General features: G+C 31.2%; 1 protein-coding gene across 1 annotated transcript; it reads right to left on the bottom strand.

The window, feature by feature from the left end:
- Positions 1-3,259: 3,259 nt before the first annotated feature.
- Positions 3,260-14,993, bottom strand: LOC105621959 (protein lin-7 homolog C). The gene is made up of 5 exons (XM_012203396.1): positions 14,957-14,993; positions 14,803-14,844; positions 14,628-14,740; positions 3,662-3,907; positions 3,260-3,586 (listed from the first exon to the last, which is right to left on the bottom strand). Exons 1-5 carry the CDS (start codon positions 14,991-14,993, stop codon positions 3,428-3,430), a joined length of 597 nt encoding a protein of 198 aa, XP_012058786.1. The 3' UTR covers positions 3,260-3,427.
- Between the last annotated feature and the right edge of the window lie 4,593 nt (positions 14,994-19,586).

Below are 19,586 nucleotides of genomic sequence, written 5' to 3'. Positions count from 1 at the left end.
GTATATATATATATAATATATGGTATATATATATATATATATACAATTATAGAAAATTATACAAATCTTATAATATTTTAAAAATTTCCAATGTCTAAATTTCCAATGTGGGTATCGAACTTAGATCTCTTGCATTCCGGCTGAGGCATTTTTCGCAATAAGTTTAGTATTTTAAGATTAATTTGGAAAATTTGGGGAATTATTAATATTTCAGATTGATTGCGTTGAAAGTTCGACAACCATATCGGCACATAATTATCATTTCTGAAATTAATTCATTTATATGAATATATATATATAGTTCAACATTCAGACGTAGGCGCTTCGTATTTAAAATAATTTATAACAATTATTGAATAGTTTTTAGTAGACAAGAATAATTATACAAAATATTTTAGAAAATTTAGTATTTGATTTTTTTAAGAAAATAAAAATTATTTTGCAAGAAAAATATTTTTCCGCACATTTAAGCTATAGAGACGCTCCTGAGCCAGAGCGTCACGTGAGCGCCCGGCGACTCACCTCGGTAGGGGTCGCTCGGAATTAGCCCGAAATGTGCAAATCTTTGCGAGCACTGTTTTAAAACGAAGAGAAAAAAGGACACACAGCAGGATCTGACAGAGAGACAGACAAAGATGCATAGAGATCAGTTGTAGCAACATTATTTATTTCTCCGCAGTTGGCAAGTCTGGATCTACAAACGATACTTCGACTCGCAAAAGGGGTATGGACCGATGTCTATACTAGAGCACTAGAAACGTAGGTATTCGCGTCCATCATTTTTATTCCTTTTCCCACTCCTTGCTCTGTCCCCATTCTATCACTGAGCTGTGACGAGATATGGTCATTATAGATTATGATTTGCTGCTTGAAATTTTGTAACTCCTTTTATTTCATTTTTGTTCTCAAAATCAGTTAAATATCTATCGTAATATTAGTGCAGGACCTGAAGAGTGTCTGGCGTTCAGATTATTTCTAGATAAGGCCAAATATGTTAATTTGAAGAAAAGAATTGTAATTTCCCATCTATGAGGAAGTGATGTTTATTCACAAGTCATGTATTTATTTTACAGTAATACAGCAAGTTGTCGACGAATATTATCTACAGGATAAATTTAAATAATCGAATATCTTTTTCTGATCTATTGATACGGTTTACCGCAACAAGGCATTTTATAAATTTGTTTGCCTGTATTGTAATATATTTCAGTTTTTTTATATCCTTCTTTTTGTCTCTTATGATAAAATTTCGAAGTGCGAAAATACATAAATACGAAGCTGCAAGGTTTCCAACAGCTTAAAAGTTATAACCTGTACGTAACAACCGTACATTCTCAGCTCAGCAGCGGGAACAGAGCAACGAATGGGGAAAGAAGTAAAAATGGCGAATATGCGAATACTACCGTTTATAGTGCCTTACGTATACTTAGCAGATAAGTTCTCTTTTTTTTTAATTACAAAAGTTTGGGAAAATTTAAAAAAAGTCTCATAATTTAGGAAACAATAATTTATAATCAATGAAAATTAATCAAGCGTATAATTAGCAGAAATATTTAACATTTCTTACTTTTTTTATTGCAAAAGTTTCGGAATAGTTTGGGAAAGATTAAGAAAATTGTTTTATAATTTGAGAAGTAATAATTTTATTGTAATTATTAAATAAATTTTAAATAATTATTTAGAATATGGATCTATATCTCTGATTTTGATGAAATTTAATGTTTTTGCTCAAAACGAAAAAAATCTAAGAAAAAAGATTGGAATGGACCCACGAACCGAGATATTAAGCGTTAAAGTTGATGGTTATTGAGGTTAGGAAATCATGTAGACAGTGAGGTGTATAGACAGTATTTAATGAAACTTTGCATATTTGTAGAAAAATATTTGACATGTATTTTTTTTTATCGATAAAGATCTACTCTGAAGGGTGAAAACTATCCCTTAAAAGTAAGAGTAGATTTAATATATTAGGTGAAAAAAGTTGGAAATCTATGTTGACGATTTCGGCTACGTGCTGTATCTACAGTTTTTTCAACTCTGTTAACATCAGATCGCTCATATCTACAGTGTATATTATTTCTGTATTCGGGAATATTTCATTATTCAGTATATTATTTCTTTCCTTTTCATAAAATAAAGGACTCCAATTCATTTTCTTATGCCTCATGTTTTATGCGTTATGTAAGAGCTGTGCTCCCCGCTTATGTATGCGTGAAAAGGGAAAACACTCGTATGCCCGCCGCGTTTATTCATGATCGCACGTGGCACGTGAAAAAAACTTTTGAATTTTATACTTTTGACAGATTTAATTTCAGCGATAAGATTTAGTTTCAGCGACCCCAAAAACTTCTTAATCCATTTTATTTTTTAAAATTTTCAACTTATTTCACCTAATATGTTAAATCTATCTTTATCTTTAAGGAGTAATTTTCCTTTCAGAGGAACTTTGCCGATAAAAAAAATACGTATGAAATATTAGGAATTTCAAGTTCTACAAATATGCAAAGTTTCATTAAAATCTGTGAGTGACACTTCTTAGGTTTACTTGTTAAACGTTTTATTTTTTTATTCGAAAACTATAGCGAATATCTCAAAATGATATAAGATTTTTTATTCCTCTTAACTCTTCCATGTGGATCGTACATCATTTCTGAGACACTCTGTATAATTGGACTTTTTGGTTAACTATGCCATGTTGTTATGTTAAATTCAGGTTTCAGTAAATATTTCTTTTTCTTCTTATCATCACTTTATTACACAAACATAAAAAATTAGTTTTAAATAATTATGAAAAATATCTTGGCACCGCGTCACTAGGCTTCCCAAGAAAGTATCCTGGTGCCGCCATGCCTTTGAAAAAAATATCCTAGCACTAGGTCTCGCCAGGATATCGATCATGAAACTTTTTTTCTAGGATGAAAAGTGAAAAATTTTTCCATTAACTTCAACGGTTAAAATTTTCACTTTTTATTTTCTATTCTGGGGAAAAAAAAGTTTCATTGATATTCTGGGCTTGATATATCTATGTAATTGCAAATTTCTTTTTAGGATCTATAGAGGAATCCTCACTGAAGTTGTGAACAAGAAAGACAGAATGATTCTTGTGTCGATTTGTATCTCTGCTGGAAAACTCCCTTTATATGCGAAAAAGTAGATTAGTAAGATATTTCATAAAATATACAAAAATGTCGTAGCGTTTAATATACTTCAAAATTAATTACATAAACATAAGATGAGAATAAAAGAATGAGAAAATATATAGATAGGTATAACATTTATTAATGGATAAATATACGAATATAATTCACAGTAATACACTAGCCAAATTATAACTATAAAGCATAAATAGTTTAAATGTATACACGTATAAACTATAGCTGATAAATTTGGACTTTTTAAGTGAGAGTTAAATATTTTACATTTATATTTATTGCATATGTTGACGCCTACGAGCAGCTCTTTGTTTATCAAAACGTAATTCCATTTCTTCAAGAACACGTGGAGTATAACGAACTACTAATTTTACAGAATTTTGAGCTTGCTTTAGTAATTCCACTGCCTTCTCATGATTTTCACCTTCGACGCACTAAAACAAATTATTTTATTATTGTAAAATGTGTTTTCTAATAAATAAATAAAAAAAAATAATATTTTTACCAACCACTCCATTAACAGATAAAAGCTGATCTCCACGTTTTAAACCACCGTGTCTATCAGCAACACCACCAGGTATAATGCGAGATATATAAATCGGTGAATTTTGTTCTTTACCTCCCATTACATTAAAACCAAGTCCTTCTTCCGTTTTAGGTAATTCGACTACACGTGGATGTGCATGACCTTCACTAGCTGCAAAAGCAGCAACAGTTGCTTTTGCTGTTGCAGATGCACGTACATCCTGTGATCCCTTTATAATAATTATGAATTAATTATCAACAATTGTAAGTATATTATTAGAGTTGCGTTCCATTTAATGCTCACAACGAGGAATAATTCTCGTTATTTATCAAATACTAAATAACAACAAACGATGCTCTTGCATGTTGCAAACGTTAAGTGGAACACAGCCTTAGTAATTATGAAAGAGACAGGCTTATTCACTGATTTTTATGAAATTATATTTATTTGATGCAGTTTTGTATAAATGAAATAAATGAATTTGACAGAAAAATATCGCTCTACTTCGAAATATTAAGTATTAAAGTTATTTTATTTTGTAAATTTTCTCTCGGGCACCAACGAGATACGTTTATCCTAACGAGATTGCGTTTGAGCGTCCGATCTTTGGGCCACAATATGCGAAGGCACTATATCAAATTCATTACACTGGCTGCAGTCGATTTAGATGCTTTCAGTGCTTTTCAATACTCCTATTCTTATTTTACATCTAATGAAGCTACTGTCAATCAAACTTGTAAAGTCTTTTTTTTCTTATTATATAATTCTAAACTGCCTGTACAATTCGCAATGTCTTAAGCCTTCCAACAATAGGACACCACTAAATTTTGTCAATAAACAACGATATGCGGGGCGTCTGGGATTGAACTCGAAACGGAAAATTACAAGTCGAGCGTGCTGTGCATGCAACTACTCGATGTTCCGCAAGTATTAACTCTTAGTACACACCTTAGTTTTTGGCACTCTTACTATACAAGATAGGTTTTCTAGATTAATCATTTTTACAAGTATATAAAAATTATTAAGCAATTTTTACATATATATTTTGACATCTTTAAGAAATATTTGTAAAGTTGTATATTATATTTACATTACATATAAATTGTTATAATTAATATAGCTAATAAAATAAGAAAAATATTCTGTTTCATATGAAAATGCAAAATTCTGAAATAAAAATGTTTAAAGGAAAAATATATTTCAATATCTTAAAGTTGATATTTCAAACTATTGGGAGTACAAATTAGTTCGGTCTGTTTTTTTGTGTTCAAAAATGCATTTATTTCAAAACAAAATAAATGAACAGATCAATTAAAGTATTGTCTATCGCTGCCTACTACTTTTTCCCATCTCTCAGGCAATTTTCGAATTTCATCTCGAAAAAATGACTCGTCTTTGGAGGCGATCCAATTTTGGAGCCAATTTTCGATTTCTGCGAAAGAAGTGAACCGGTGACTTGCCAAATCGTGCTGCATTCTCCGAAACAACCAGTAATCAGAAGGAGCAATGTCCGGAGAATACGGTGGGTGCGGTAAAATCCCATTTGAGCGTTTCCAAATATTTTTTACGATTTTAGCGACATGAGGCCGAGCATTTGTCATGAAGAAGAATAACTTTATCATGTCTTTGCTCATATTCCGGCCATTTTTTTCACAATGCATGGCTCAAACGAATCAATTGTAACCGATACCGATCGCCCGTAATGGAATCGCCAGGTTTCAGCAGCTCATAGTAAACAAGACCCTTTTGGTCCCACCAGATACAGATCATGATCTTCGAACCATGAATGTTCGGCCGTGGTGTTGATGTTTAGGTCGATGGCAACGATTGACCGGGCATAGTATTTTTTCTTCTTGGGGTTGTCGTAGAATATCCACTTCTCATCTCCAGTCACAATCCGATGCACAAAACTTTTTCTCTGTTGTCTTTAAATCAACTGTTCGCAAGTGAAAAATCGCCTTTCAACGTCTCTCGGTTTCAGTTCATAAGGTACCCAATTTCCTTGTTTTTGAATCATTCCCATGGCTCTCAATCGTACAGAAACAGCTTGTTGAATTGTCCCCAATGACTCTGCAAGCTCCTCGTGCGTTTGACTCTGATCTTCTTCGAGTAATGCCCTAATTCTTTGTCTTCGAATTTTTTTGGCTGTCCAGAGCGAGGTTAGTCTTTAACGCTGAAATCTCCATCCTTGAAACGTTGAAACCATTCCCTACATTTATAGTTGGAGCAGTGTCACCATAAACTTCGACAAGCATTCGATGGGCTTTAATACTTTTCTTCCAATTAAAGCAGAAAATCAAAACCTCCCGCAAATGCTGCTTGGTTAACATAAAATTCGACATTTCAAACACAATAAAAATCAAGGTTTTTGTATGAAACTCAAAGATATAAACTGAATATTATTAGCAGATGTTTAACCTCTTTGAAACCACCAAAATCAGCTGTCACTATGAACCATTCACAACAGCTGGAGCCATCTTTAGGGAAACTAATTTGTACTCCCAATATAAAAAAACTAATTGAAGTCCAAAAAATTTAGTTACTTGAAATAGTTACTGAAAATGAAATTTTTTTAATATGCATGAATGATTATAAATTAAAGATATATTGAACTTACATTTTAAATAGTGCATTTTATTATTAAATATTTGATTGTATTTAAAAAATTTATAATTTATTAGAAAAATGTTCTTAATAACATTACATAATATATAATATTACGGACAACATTTAACAGAAGGATAAAAAATCACCGTGTTTATTAAGGATTAATATGTTGTTTTAAAGAAAAAAATAAAAATTTTTTTCTTTAAAGTTAAAAAAAATGTACACTCTATACACACAGATCATTTACGATCCAGAGGTGAATTTCGGAATTATTCTAGTTAAAGGATATATTATACACGCATTATTTAAGGCCGGTAACGCAAAACTTGTTTTCTAGATGTCATACTTTCTTTACGAATAGAAGAAAGAATTGTATATGGTTAAGTATTCTTAAATATTTCAAAGAAAAGAAATGCGCAATGACTCCAATGACACAAATGATCCAAAGGTATATATTAAGAGTTAAAGTTGACAAGTATTTAGGAAATCTCAAATGGCATGATAATATGTAAGTGAGATTAAAATAGTATTTTCTGCTTCAATTACATACATTCTGTTTTAAAAATAAATTATTTTCTATATAATTTTTACAGAAGAGAATTAATTTTGGTTAAGGGTAATTATACAGTTCAGCTTTCATAGTTCAAAAATCAATAATATTAAGCTTATTCGACGCATGTTTGCATGAAACGAAATTTGACAGAAATAAGCGTGCCTCGTGAACAGAGATATTAAATGTTAAAGTTTTTTCTTTTTTTCTTCGGAGTAAGGGAAAGGAAAATGGCTTTCAAAAAATGTTAAAGTTGGCGACTATTGAGGTTAAGAAATCTGTCACATCAACTTAATCTTTAGGGTGAAATCATATGCTTCGGAAAAAGATTGCGGAATATAAAATGTGTCATTGAAGCAATTAATCAACGCTATTCCGCACTTTTCCATCACTCAAGTTTTGTGTGCTATTTACACGTATCCAGCATGAATATAATTTAAAAACTACTGATTTTATATTAATAATTTGCTTATTAAAATGAAATTTTTCAAATTGTAACAACAATTGTAAAAACAATTATCACTAGTGTAGTATTTAATGTTTTACAATTAATATTTACAATCTCATAACAATTTTTTGAACTGCTTTAACGCATTTATTATCGTTTTTCCGCATTGTGTGAACATAGCACACAAAACTGGCATGATGGAAAAGGACTGAAATCGCACGTAATATACCAGGTGTATAATCTTAAATCCGCTGTTTGCTCATAGGTGGCATTAGTGAGCTTACAAAGCTACCCTGGCCACACAACACACTTTTTTTTATGTGTTTGACATCTGTCAACATTAATCAGTGCACATCATCAGCAATTACATTTTTTCTTTCGTAATCATGTCTAATTTTTTGCTAAAAAAAAAAAAGCATATGCGGGAAGCTTTGCTTTTCTGTTTCAATTTGAAGAAATCGGCTGCCGAATCGAATGCTTGTGGAGACCTATGGCGACAATGCTTTATCGAAAACAACGTGCAGAGATTGGTTTCATCGGTTCAATGACGACAATTTTGATCTGAGTGACAAGAAGCGTGAAAATCAGCCCAGGAAGGTTGAGGACTGTCAATTGCAGGCTCTTTTGGACGAGGACGATACCCAATCGCAAAAAATGCTTGCCGAGCAATTGGGTGTTTCTTAAACAACCATTTCCATACGGCTACATGCCATAGGGAAGATTCAAAAGATCGGAAAATGGGTACCGCATAAATTGATCGATAGGTAGATGGAGCGACGCCAAAACACATGCCAAATTCTGCTTGCCAGACAAAAAGAAAGTCGTTCCTGCATCGGATTGTGCGATGAAAAGTGAATCTATTTTCAGAATCCTAAACGCAAGAAATCTTAGGTTGATCCCGCCCAACCATCAACATCTTCCTCAAGACCAAATCGCTTCGGATGGAAGACGATGCTGTGCGTTTGGTGGGATCAGAAGGGTGTCATCTACGCTGTTAAAACCTGGTGAAATTGTTAATACTCACCGCTACCACCAACAACTGATTAAATTGCACCGTGCTCTGCGTGAAAAAAGGCCACATTATCGGAAAAGACATGACAAGCTGATTTTCCTCCACGATAACGCATCATCGCACACGTCAACAATGATCCAAAACTACTTGGAGACACTCAACTAGGAAGCTGCTATCCCATCCCGCTTACTCACCAGACCTGGCACCTTCTGACTATCATCTGTTTTCGTCGATGGGCCACACGCTTGTTGAGCGGCACTTCGATTCTTTCGAAAACATCCAAAAATGGCTTGATGAGTGGTTTGCCTCGAAAGAGGAATTTGAGGAATTTTTTTGGCGTAGTATACACAAATTGCTCGAAAGATGGGAAAAATGTAGTTAGCGAGGGCAAGTACTTTGAATAAATTTGTTTTGCTTCCTAGGAAAAAAAATGTGTTTTTCTGACTAAAAAACAGCGGATTTAAGCTTATATACCTGGTATATTACAGTGATTGTGTCTGATTGTGTCCTTACTGGAAAGCAAGGACGTTGTTTTCCAGCTAGGACAGAGACTTTCACTGTATAAAATACTTGTTGGAATGCAGTTTGGTTTCATAGTGTAACCAGAATGCATTGTAGTCTTCCATTCTATTCTTAATTATATTTAGCGTATCAATAATAGATTTATGATTTTTATTTAGACTTAAGTTTAATTTATTACTTAAGTTATAATTTTTCAGAATTGGCGATTTTTAAAGGTTTTATTGTAAAATAAGTATGACTTCCAAATAACTTTTTGAAAAGTTAGTAACATTGACATATTTTACATGCTCGTACTTAGCTTTTTATTTTGTTGAGTAGTGTAACAATGTGTCATAATTGGAACACTTTATGTAAGACACAGTGTTGGAAAACACCCATTTATTGAAAATGCATTGAATGGAGCTCTTAGGCTCTTCCAAGAAATTTAGCATTTGCAGCCAACAAATGTTTACGCGACTGGTTTTTTAAATATTTTCCATATTGCCCACAGTGGATCTCATCGCGACTAGTAGCTGCTTCGGGGTGATCTCGTATCAAAAGCTGGTTTACCCCGATTGGTACATTCACCGCTTGTTCATCTTCTTTCCTAGGATGAACTCCAGAGGTAATGACTTGCTGTCAATACAACCAAATCCGAATTTCTGTGACATGACGATATGAATCGTGACCAGAGACAGCCGGATTAATGAACTGTACCAAATACATTTTAGATATTACTTCAATCTTTGGTACAATCCATTACCGCCATCACCATGGAAAGGTGCCTTGGACGCAGAGAAATTAGATAAGACTAGTGCAAGTACATTGAATAGTTCTATCCTAGCACTCAAGAAACCTCTCCTATAAAGTTGGGCTTATGGAATTTTTGATTTTCATTTGATACCTTAAAATTTTAGATATGTCTCAAAATTGTTCATCCGGGGCCCAAATTCTCCTATAAAACTGAGCATAGACCTTTTCCCAAACGATTCCCAAATTACATACACATAAACAAATCAAAAATATTCATTTTTTTGTCTGCTATCTTGTCAGTGATAAAAAGATGTTGCACTGATGGTGCAATTTGCCCAGAACACTAAAATAGTTTTGCGCTCGCACCATGTCAGGGCAGCACTAGAGAGAGAGAAGATAATGCATAAAAGAATCAATAAATCAAAATTTTTCTTTTCTATGAATGCGAGAAAAGAAAAGATTCTGATTAATTGATTCGTTTATGTACTATGCGTCATGCAAAAGTCTGTTGCTACCCCAGATCTACAATAGATTTTTAAACCTTAAGTCGTTAAGGAATGGACGAATCACACTCACTTATTCTCCTCGCATTCGACCCTAGTTGATCAATTTCTTACGACTTAAGGCTTAAAACGCTTATTATAGATCCGGCCAAACATCTGTCATCTCCACTCAATATAGTGCTACACTGTTAAAAATTCCATGAAATTTAAGTTTTATATTTTTAAGTTTTACATAATTTGAACTCAATTTCACGACATTACATTAAATTTAATGTATTTACAACTGAAAAATATATAATATTTGTGTATGTGTATATGAAATTTAATGTATTTTTCATGAAAATTAATGTATACGTTCATTTAAGGCCGATTCACGCTTACAGCGCTATCAACGCGCTCGTAGTCGGTCCGATTCATTCTCTGAACGTTTTGCGTAAGCAAAATAACATCATGAATTTTGGAATTTGCATGTTCACGGTGACCACGGAAATCCGGATCAGCATGAGCGCTCATTTTATTTGCGCAGAAAAAGAGGACTAATATGAATTATGAATATGGAATAGATACATCTAGATAATATAATCACTAAAAATAATTAAATGTAATTGATAATAATATAATAATAATAATTAATAATATTAATTGTTTCAATAATTAAATATGATTGATTCGGTTGAGGTTATAACATCGATTGGTTATAACATTTATGAAATTTAAGTTTTCACCGTCATTCTCTGAATTCTCGAATACAATTTCCATTAAATGCAATAACAGCTTTATATTGAATAAGATTCATTATTGATGATATTCAGATATGGGCCTCATGATCTTTGTATTCACACCAACAAGCGGTCCGAAATAAAATCGTCGATAGCGCGATAATAAATCGGACCGATCATTGACATCGTGAGAATTGTGAGCGCTGTGGGCGTGAATCGGATCACAGCCTAAGTAACTATTGTAACGCAATTTTCAGTTAAATCATTTATTACTTTTAATTTCGTTCATAACCACGAGCTTCATTTACATGTAAAGGAAGCTCGTAGTTACATTTCTAACAATGTACGTATACATTCTGCATTAATTACATAAATCCTCTATTTGACAAACACAAATTCACTGCTTTAAAAACACAAATTAATTACTAAAAAAATTTAAAACAGTGTAAATTTTTATTTTTAAAGTAGCGAATTTGTGTTTGTAAAGCAAAGAATTTGTAATTAAAATAGAACGTATACATAATATTATAGTCGGGATGACACATATCTTAACCTTTAAAGCCTCGAATTTTAACGTTTAATAACTCGATTCACAAGATTCCATGTTTTTTTACCAGATTCTTTTATTTTGAGGGAAAATACGTCGAATAAATACATTTTTATAAAGATTTTAGAGAAGGACTCGTATTCTAAATAATTACCGTTTATTATTTAGGAGTTATAATAATTGCATAAATAATTTGACAATCGTTAATCGACGTTATTAAAGCAAGTAAAATATATTTATAATAAAATATAATATTAAAATTTAACGTTAAAGGAATACTAAAGATCGGTAATAAAAAGATCTGATTATCAATGATTTTTTTTCAGAAAAACAAATTTTGTGGCACTCAGTACTGCGGCGCGTCCGATTAAGAATGTACTGACGTTAATGTTCTAACATTGACAATAATTCGAAAATTTAATAAATTGATTCTATTTATTATATGAAGACATGTAAAACCCGAAGTCGATTCTCTAGTTCACAAGTTATCCAATTTAATTTTACACGAATTCTTATGGAGTATCCCTAGTGGAAATGAATCGCTTAAATCAGTATTTAGTATAAATTATACTAAAATAAATCAATTGATATAAATTTCAGCGATTTATTTCCCATCGCAGCAGCATATATTCTCACTTATATCAATAAAATTATAAAGAAGCAACATTGCCAATATTCTGAAACAAATAAAATATTGAGCAACATTCCTAAAAAAAATTTATATCGATTTATTAACCCATTATTATTAGATATTAGAGTGAAATCACACGGTGCGAAAAAGGGCTATGGAATAGAGAATGCATTATTGAAATAATCAATTAGCGCTATTCGGAATAACGCAGAATAACACTGATTGATTGCTCCCATGACGCATTTTCTATTTCGCAGTTTTCCGCACCATATTCATCCTTAACGACAAAGCAAAATTTCAAATGGGCTACATAACCTCACTTCAATTGCTTAAAACGTAACAACTCAAAAGTGTCAATAATACAAAAATTAGTTTACGTATCTTTTTAAGTACCATGTGATGTCTAATATATATTAAATGTTATTATACGCGGCACATTTTTCGTTTCTTATAGTTGATTTCAAAGAAAATTCAAATCCCAAAACTTTTTACTGACGATTACTGACAAAAATAACATATTCATTTATAATGCTAAATATCACGTTAACTGAGATTATTTAGGTTCTATACACGATACAACGTATTTTTTAACTCTTAATACACACCTCTGAATCATTCCGCAGGTGTCCTGCGCATTTCTTTTCTTTAAAATACTAAGAGCACCTAGTCAAATATCGGTTTCTTTTTCATTCCTAAAAAAAAGTTTGACATCTAGAGAACAAGTTTTGTGCCGGCCTCAATTTGTGCACATTTAACTGCATAATTGACATAACTCCAAATTTCAAAGTGACAAATGATTCAATGTGTACAGAGTGTACATTTTTGTAACTAGAAAATTTTTATTTTTTTCTTTATTTTCAACTAATTCTCGGTTGTATTGCGGAAATAGTTCACGAATTATTAAAAAATGAATTTAACTCTAAAACAACATACAATATTAGCCCTTAATAAACGTGATTTTTGGTATCCTGCTTGTGTTAAATGTTGTCAGTAATATAATACTTATTATGTTGTATCTGTAATGTTATAAAGAACATTTTCCTAATAAACTATAAGTTTTTTTAACACAATAGTGATAGTAAATTGAATTGTTTAAAACAATAAAAATAAAAATTGTAAATGCAATATATCTTCAATTTATAATCATTCATGCATATTAACAAAACATCATATTACTCAATAATTAAACTTTTTAGACAGCCGACATTTGAACTATTTTTTTCTTGCAGTTTGGAATATCACTTTTAAGATATTTTTCGTTTAAACATTTTTGTTTCATTTTACATTTTTATATGAAACAATACATTTTTCTCATTTTGTTAACTATATTTAGTTATAACAATTTATCTGCAATTTGTTATAAATACAACTTTACAAATATTTCCTAAAGATGTCAAAATATATGTAAAAATCATTTAATAATTTATATATATACTTGTAAAAATGATGAAAATTAATCCAGGACACGAATGACCGAATGTGTGTAATAAGATCTGTACTAAAAATTAAGATCTGTACTAAAAAATAAAAGTATAGAATTTCATCAATTTTAAATTTTAGTAACTCTTGTCTGAAAATGTACAGCCAGAACATCCTTAAGGATTAATGCAGTGCTATATATAATATATATATACAGTCTAAAGCAAGACTAGCAGAGTCTAAAAGTAACACTTTTCTTTTAACTTTTGTTATTACTTATGGATCCGTAAGTAAGAATCAATCGCTTGGTGAATAAACTGCATTTTGAAATTCATTTAAAAAAAAAGTGTTGCAACCTTTTAGGCCCTGATTATATATGTATTTTGGTCGGTATTTATTTAGAATTACTTCACCTTCTAATTTAACGATTAGGATTATTCGATCACGTTTTCACTCAAAATGAAAACCTCCTTTGCTCATGCTACGTACAAAAAGTTGTTCATATCAAAATATTCATATGGAATCGTTCATGGGTTTACAATTTTCCATTCCACAAAGCGCGGTTTCACATAGATTTCGAATTTTGCATACAAAGTAAGATTTAATTTAAAAAATAAAAAAATTTGGGTATTTGTATTTTAAAAACACAAATTCTCTATTTTAAAACATTCTCTATTGTAAAAATTACAAAAATTAAATAGAAAATGTTTTTTTAAAGGAGAAAATTTGTATGTAAAATTTCTTAAAGCAGAGAATTTATTTTTTGAGTAAAGAATTTGTTTATAAAACAAAGAATTTGTGTAATCCTCTATATTGATGTGAGATTTTCTGATCTTAATAATCATTAATTTTAGTGCCGATTCTACAATAAGTCGGAAATCTTAAATCTTAACTAGTTTTAATCTAAATAGATGACTATGAGTTTTTGCATCTAGTTGTACAGCGAGTTGTTTAACTCGTTTAATGGGAAGGAATAAAGTCGAATTTAGTCTTAAGAAAATCAGTAGTCTTAGTCATACAAGTTTGTTGTGCTAATTTCACTGATAAGATTTAGGACTACTGACTTATTGTAAATTTAGCTTAATATTTTGATTCACAGGACAAAGCAACTTTTTTTCTTCCAGATTTGTTCATTTAAAAACACATCAAATAAATAATTTCATCAAAATCAATGAATGAGTCTATTTCCTTCATAATAAAAACCTATAATTATTAATAACAAATATTAAAAATTAGTTATCTATTGCTTATATTCCTACCTGAATATCAACAGTCTCATAAACATGCTCATATACTTCCCGTACTGCACTAAGAAAGTCACTTTGTAATACCTTCTGTAATGCTGCTAATTTTGTTGTAGGAACCTCTCCTCCTAAATAAAATTAATCTTGTAGAATTAAAATACATAAAATATTTTGTTTTACGATTGCTTACCTTTCTGTAATTTATCTAATAATTCAATAGATCTTTTGATATCTACAAAAGATAAAATTTCATTATAATTTCTACAATAATCATCAAATATCATATGTTTGTATATTGTAATAGCATATTTGTATCAATTTGTAAAACTGATAGAAAAACTTACCTCTTGCTAAAGTAAGAGGCTCACCCATGGTAGCCATATTTTGTTATAACAATTTGTGATTTTCTTTCTCAGTTTCAGTTATATTTCAATTAGCGTATGTATATATTTCAATTAGCGTATGTATATACTGAAAAACAGTGATAAAAATGTTCAAGATTTTTATTTGTCACTGCAAAATTATGTTCAAGAAATGTTGATTTCTTTCGATAAATAAAATAATAGGTCAATGCTAATTTTCAATGACTGCGCATAATCGAACAAATAGGGAACAGAATAAGAATTTCATAAGAATTTCAACCTATCAAAAACCATATTGTAAAATACACAATTCCTGATAGATTAAAACTATTCTGTTCCCTATTTCTTTAACTGTGCAGAACTTTTCACTCAAATCGACAAAATGAAAGTCTACAGTAAACGTTGCGGCCAGTGTTGCAAGCTTAGTAGAAGTGACATAGAAGTATTCAGAACTTGAAAACCACGCCCCTTTTCACGTCAGGAAAACTTAAAGTTTATTTTCTGTGGCTAAACCAGTGTATAATTTTAACTTAAACTTAAAGTGAAATAAATATATGTTTATCGAAAGAGATTTCTAGTGCAGTCTAGTACAGGAATAGAAAACAGACCAACTGCTTACTGGGATCCTATTTTTGAAAAGTATTGCATATGAAAAACTAGAGAAATGCTATAGTATATGTAACGTATATTATAATATTTTCCTAGTTTTTCATATGTGATAAGCCTTAAACACAATGCGAAGGAATAGCGATAGCGATAGGAATACATGATTTCAACCTATCAGAAATCAGATACACTGGAATACACATTTTCTGATAGGTTGAAATCGTTATTCCTGTCGCTATTGCTAGTCCTTCGCATTGTGTTTAAGGCTATACTTTTCGAAAATAGAGGCCCTGCTCACTGAAAGTGAGCTGAAAGCGTTTTTCACTAGGACTATTCGCGTTACATCTCAATATTTTTGACTCACTTAAAATGAAATAAATATATATTTGGCTCTGAAAAGAGAAAACGTGAAAACGTCGAGTGAAAAAGTATAAGCAACGTGAACAGACCTATTAGCAGAACTGGTGGCTCAGGGCACATTAAAGCTATTGTACATTAACCTAATCTGACTGTAAAAATGGGAGATCTCAATTAATACAATACTCAATGTATATTTTAATATCACAATAAAATGTATTAAGGATTTCATTGTTTAATTCGTTTCTATATTTTTATTAAACATACATCTTTACTTTTAATTTGTTCAAACTTTAAAATGCATTAAGTGCGCATTAGCTCTGTCAGTGAAAAACGCTATGAGTATTCAGTACTACAATCATTCACGTGTTTGGGGTGAAATATACACAGAATAGGATTGCAGAATACAGAATGCGTTATTGCAAGTAATCAATCAGCACTATTTTGCATTTTTCCATCACGCAAGTTTTATGTGCTATGTTCACATGATGCGTCAAAGATGTATCCAGCATGAATATAATTTAAAAACTACTAATTTCATGTTAATAATTTGTTTATTAAAATGAAATATAATTTTTCAAATTGTAAAAACAATTATCATTCATCAATTGTTGTAGTATTTAATGTTTTACAATTAATATTTACAATCTCATAATAATTTTTTGAATTGCTTTAACGTATTTACTATTATTTTTCCATATCGTGTGAACATAGCACACAAAACTGGCGTGATGAAAAAATGTGGAAAAGGGTACATTGAAATCGCACATAATGTATCATTGTTTTTTGATCTTGGTATCTATATTTATATATTTAGATTTTGATATTTTGCTTCGTCTCAACATTTACGCAATTCCATCATATCACTCAATATCAAATTATTTTAATCTCTCTCAAAATATGACGATTTATTATAAGAACAATGGCCTAGTTTCAACCGAGGGTTTAATCTGGATCAGAATGTAAGAACCAACCAATTACAATCGAGTATTTCTCTGTTACAGTAACGACAGGGAAATGCTCGACTGTAATTGGTTAGTTCTTACATTCTGATCCGGATTAAACTCTCGGTGGAAACTAGGTCAATGCACTCGCCATTTCGCAACATCAAATGCGGAATAATGCTGAGTTGTTTCAATGACTCATTCTCTATTGCACAGTCCTATTCCGCACTGTATGATTTCATTAGAAGTCTTACCAACTCCGATTAACCTATATCTATACTACGTTCCAAAACTTCCTCTCCGAGGAAGATTTTATTCTATGTGCTATAGTAAACGTTATGTGTACTATATATTTTAAGTAAAATTTTCCTTAAAGAGAAAGTTTTGGAGCGTAATCTTAATCGGTTGATTAAAGTTAGTTACATACACTTTCCGCACCAGTAAAGTTTTCAACCAATCGCGTTGCTTGATTATTATGGTTATAGATGACCGAATCGAGCAACACGATTAGTCAAAAACCTACGTTACTCCAGTAAACGAGAATGGATTAAAATGGATTGAAATTTTTTTTTATCCGAATGCATATTTTAAAATAGCGAATATTTTTTTTGGATTTAATTGGATTCAATTGGATTCAATTAGATTCAACTGGATACAATTGGATTGAAAAACTGTATTTCCTATTCCAAATTGTGAATTGAACAGTATTCACAATGCACAGAAAAAGCTAATATTATTTTTAGATTGAAAAGTATAGAGATATATTCCATGCAATTTCTATAAATGTATAAAAATGCATTCAGGATTGAAAAGCATTCATTTTAACATTCGTGAATCAATATTTCTGAAAATCTAAATCAATTTCAATTCATTTCAATCCATTCTCGTTTGCTGGGATGTTTATGGTTACTGTTACGGAAAGTGTGTGTAACTAACTTTATGCCCATTTTCATCATTATAGATTAATCTTTTTTCTAGTTCTAATCTTTAGAACTAGAAAAAAATAAAGAGAATGACTTCTACACACAACGCGACAACGCTTACCGTGTAATGGAAATTAGCGCGACAGCCAATATCTCGCTTACTCGGAAGTAATAGATATATAATTTCCACCGCGCGACGAAAGTTGAACTCTAGCTTCTGTACACTGGACGCAGAAACGTTTGCCGCGTGGCAAAATGTGATGCGGTAGCCAATAAGCATACAGCTTCTAATATGCTCATTGGTTAACCTTTTGCCACGTGGTAAGCGTTTCTGCATTTAGTGTGCAAGAGCCATCAATCCAAGCTTTGCCTCGTGGCGGAAGTATCACATCATTTCTACAAGTTTTGCAAAGTGGGGCTAACTTGAGAATATATAATTATAGACTAGTGTAACAATTTTCACTGCGCGGCAAGCGTTGCCACGCAGCGGAAATTTGTGTGCAGAAGTCACAAGGTTCAGTTCTTAACTCACAGTTAATTCTTAAAGGTTGACAGGAATGACGAGCCAAGTCCGATTTGACTTTGAAGACTTCATGTGGACTCTGAAGCTCTGGATTCAGGGCTGTCAACTTCAGATAATAATCTCCCTTTTTTTATGTGGTTATATATTCATATACATACAAATACTAATGTGATTCCTGTCGAGAGCGAACGAGCAGCGAAAAAGAGCGAGCCCAACGTTCTCGCTCTGGATCCCTATTCTTGAAAAGTATCGCATACGAAAAACTAGAGAAATACTATAGTAAGTTACATATACTATAGCATTTCCTTAGTTTTTCGTATGCTATACTTTTCAAGAAAAGGGGCTCTACAGATCTATTCTGTAACTCTTAATGCAAATTTCGTTATCATTATAACGCCACTGCGTAGCTTTTTTACCATGATGAAAGAGCTGCGCAGCAGCGTTATAATGACAACGAAATTTGCGTCAAGAGTTAGAATAGGCCTGCTGATTGCTGTACAAGCAACGGAAGATGCTTTCTCAGCGATCTCGGCCGCTTAGCGTATATCAGTAAAAGGGCATTCGAGATAATATATAAGTTTTAATAAATTTTAGTAATCATATACCTTTCCCATTAATGTATAATAGCAAAATTGATTTCAAAACGCGATAGTTTACATGATATTATTTACAATTTTCCGTGCGTGTTATATACCACATCTATAAACGCAATATGTAAAAAATCTGCATGATCGTGTACGTAAGGTGCGAGATCAATAAATTAGAGATCCCATGTTCGAATCCTACGTTCTTTTTTCACATATTTTTTTCTTTTTTAAAATAAAGTTATTAATAAACATATATTAGGGCGAACATATTTTTATATAATTATTGAATTTATACGTGCAGTTTAAAAGTTTTAAATTAACAATCAAAACATAATCAAATTAGAATGAATATAAATAAAATTACTGAAATTATATCAGAGATTGGACACAATATAAATAAATATTATAAATAAATTAAATCTTCATTGTGTCAGTGAGTAGTAAAAAATTCTAACTAAAACTACTTCTTTGTTCAAATGGAATCATGAATTAAAGTTTCATAATTACATTATATAAAGTCAAATGATTGATGTACTTTAGTCAAAATTGAATGTCCTGAAGTACATCTATGTATACATATAAAAAATAAATTAATTATAAGAAAATTCAATTTAATAACAGATTTTATGAAAAGATTATATTTAAATAGACCAAACAATAAAAATGCTTTGT

The sequence above is a fragment of the Atta cephalotes genome (genome assembly GCF_000143395.1).
Source record: "Atta cephalotes unplaced genomic scaffold scaffold00002, whole genome shotgun sequence".
In the NCBI taxonomy this organism is placed as follows: Eukaryota; Metazoa; Arthropoda; class Insecta; order Hymenoptera; family Formicidae; genus Atta; species Atta cephalotes.
The sequence above is the reverse complement of the archived record's forward strand: the minus strand, read 5'-3'. Positions and strand labels throughout refer to the sequence as shown.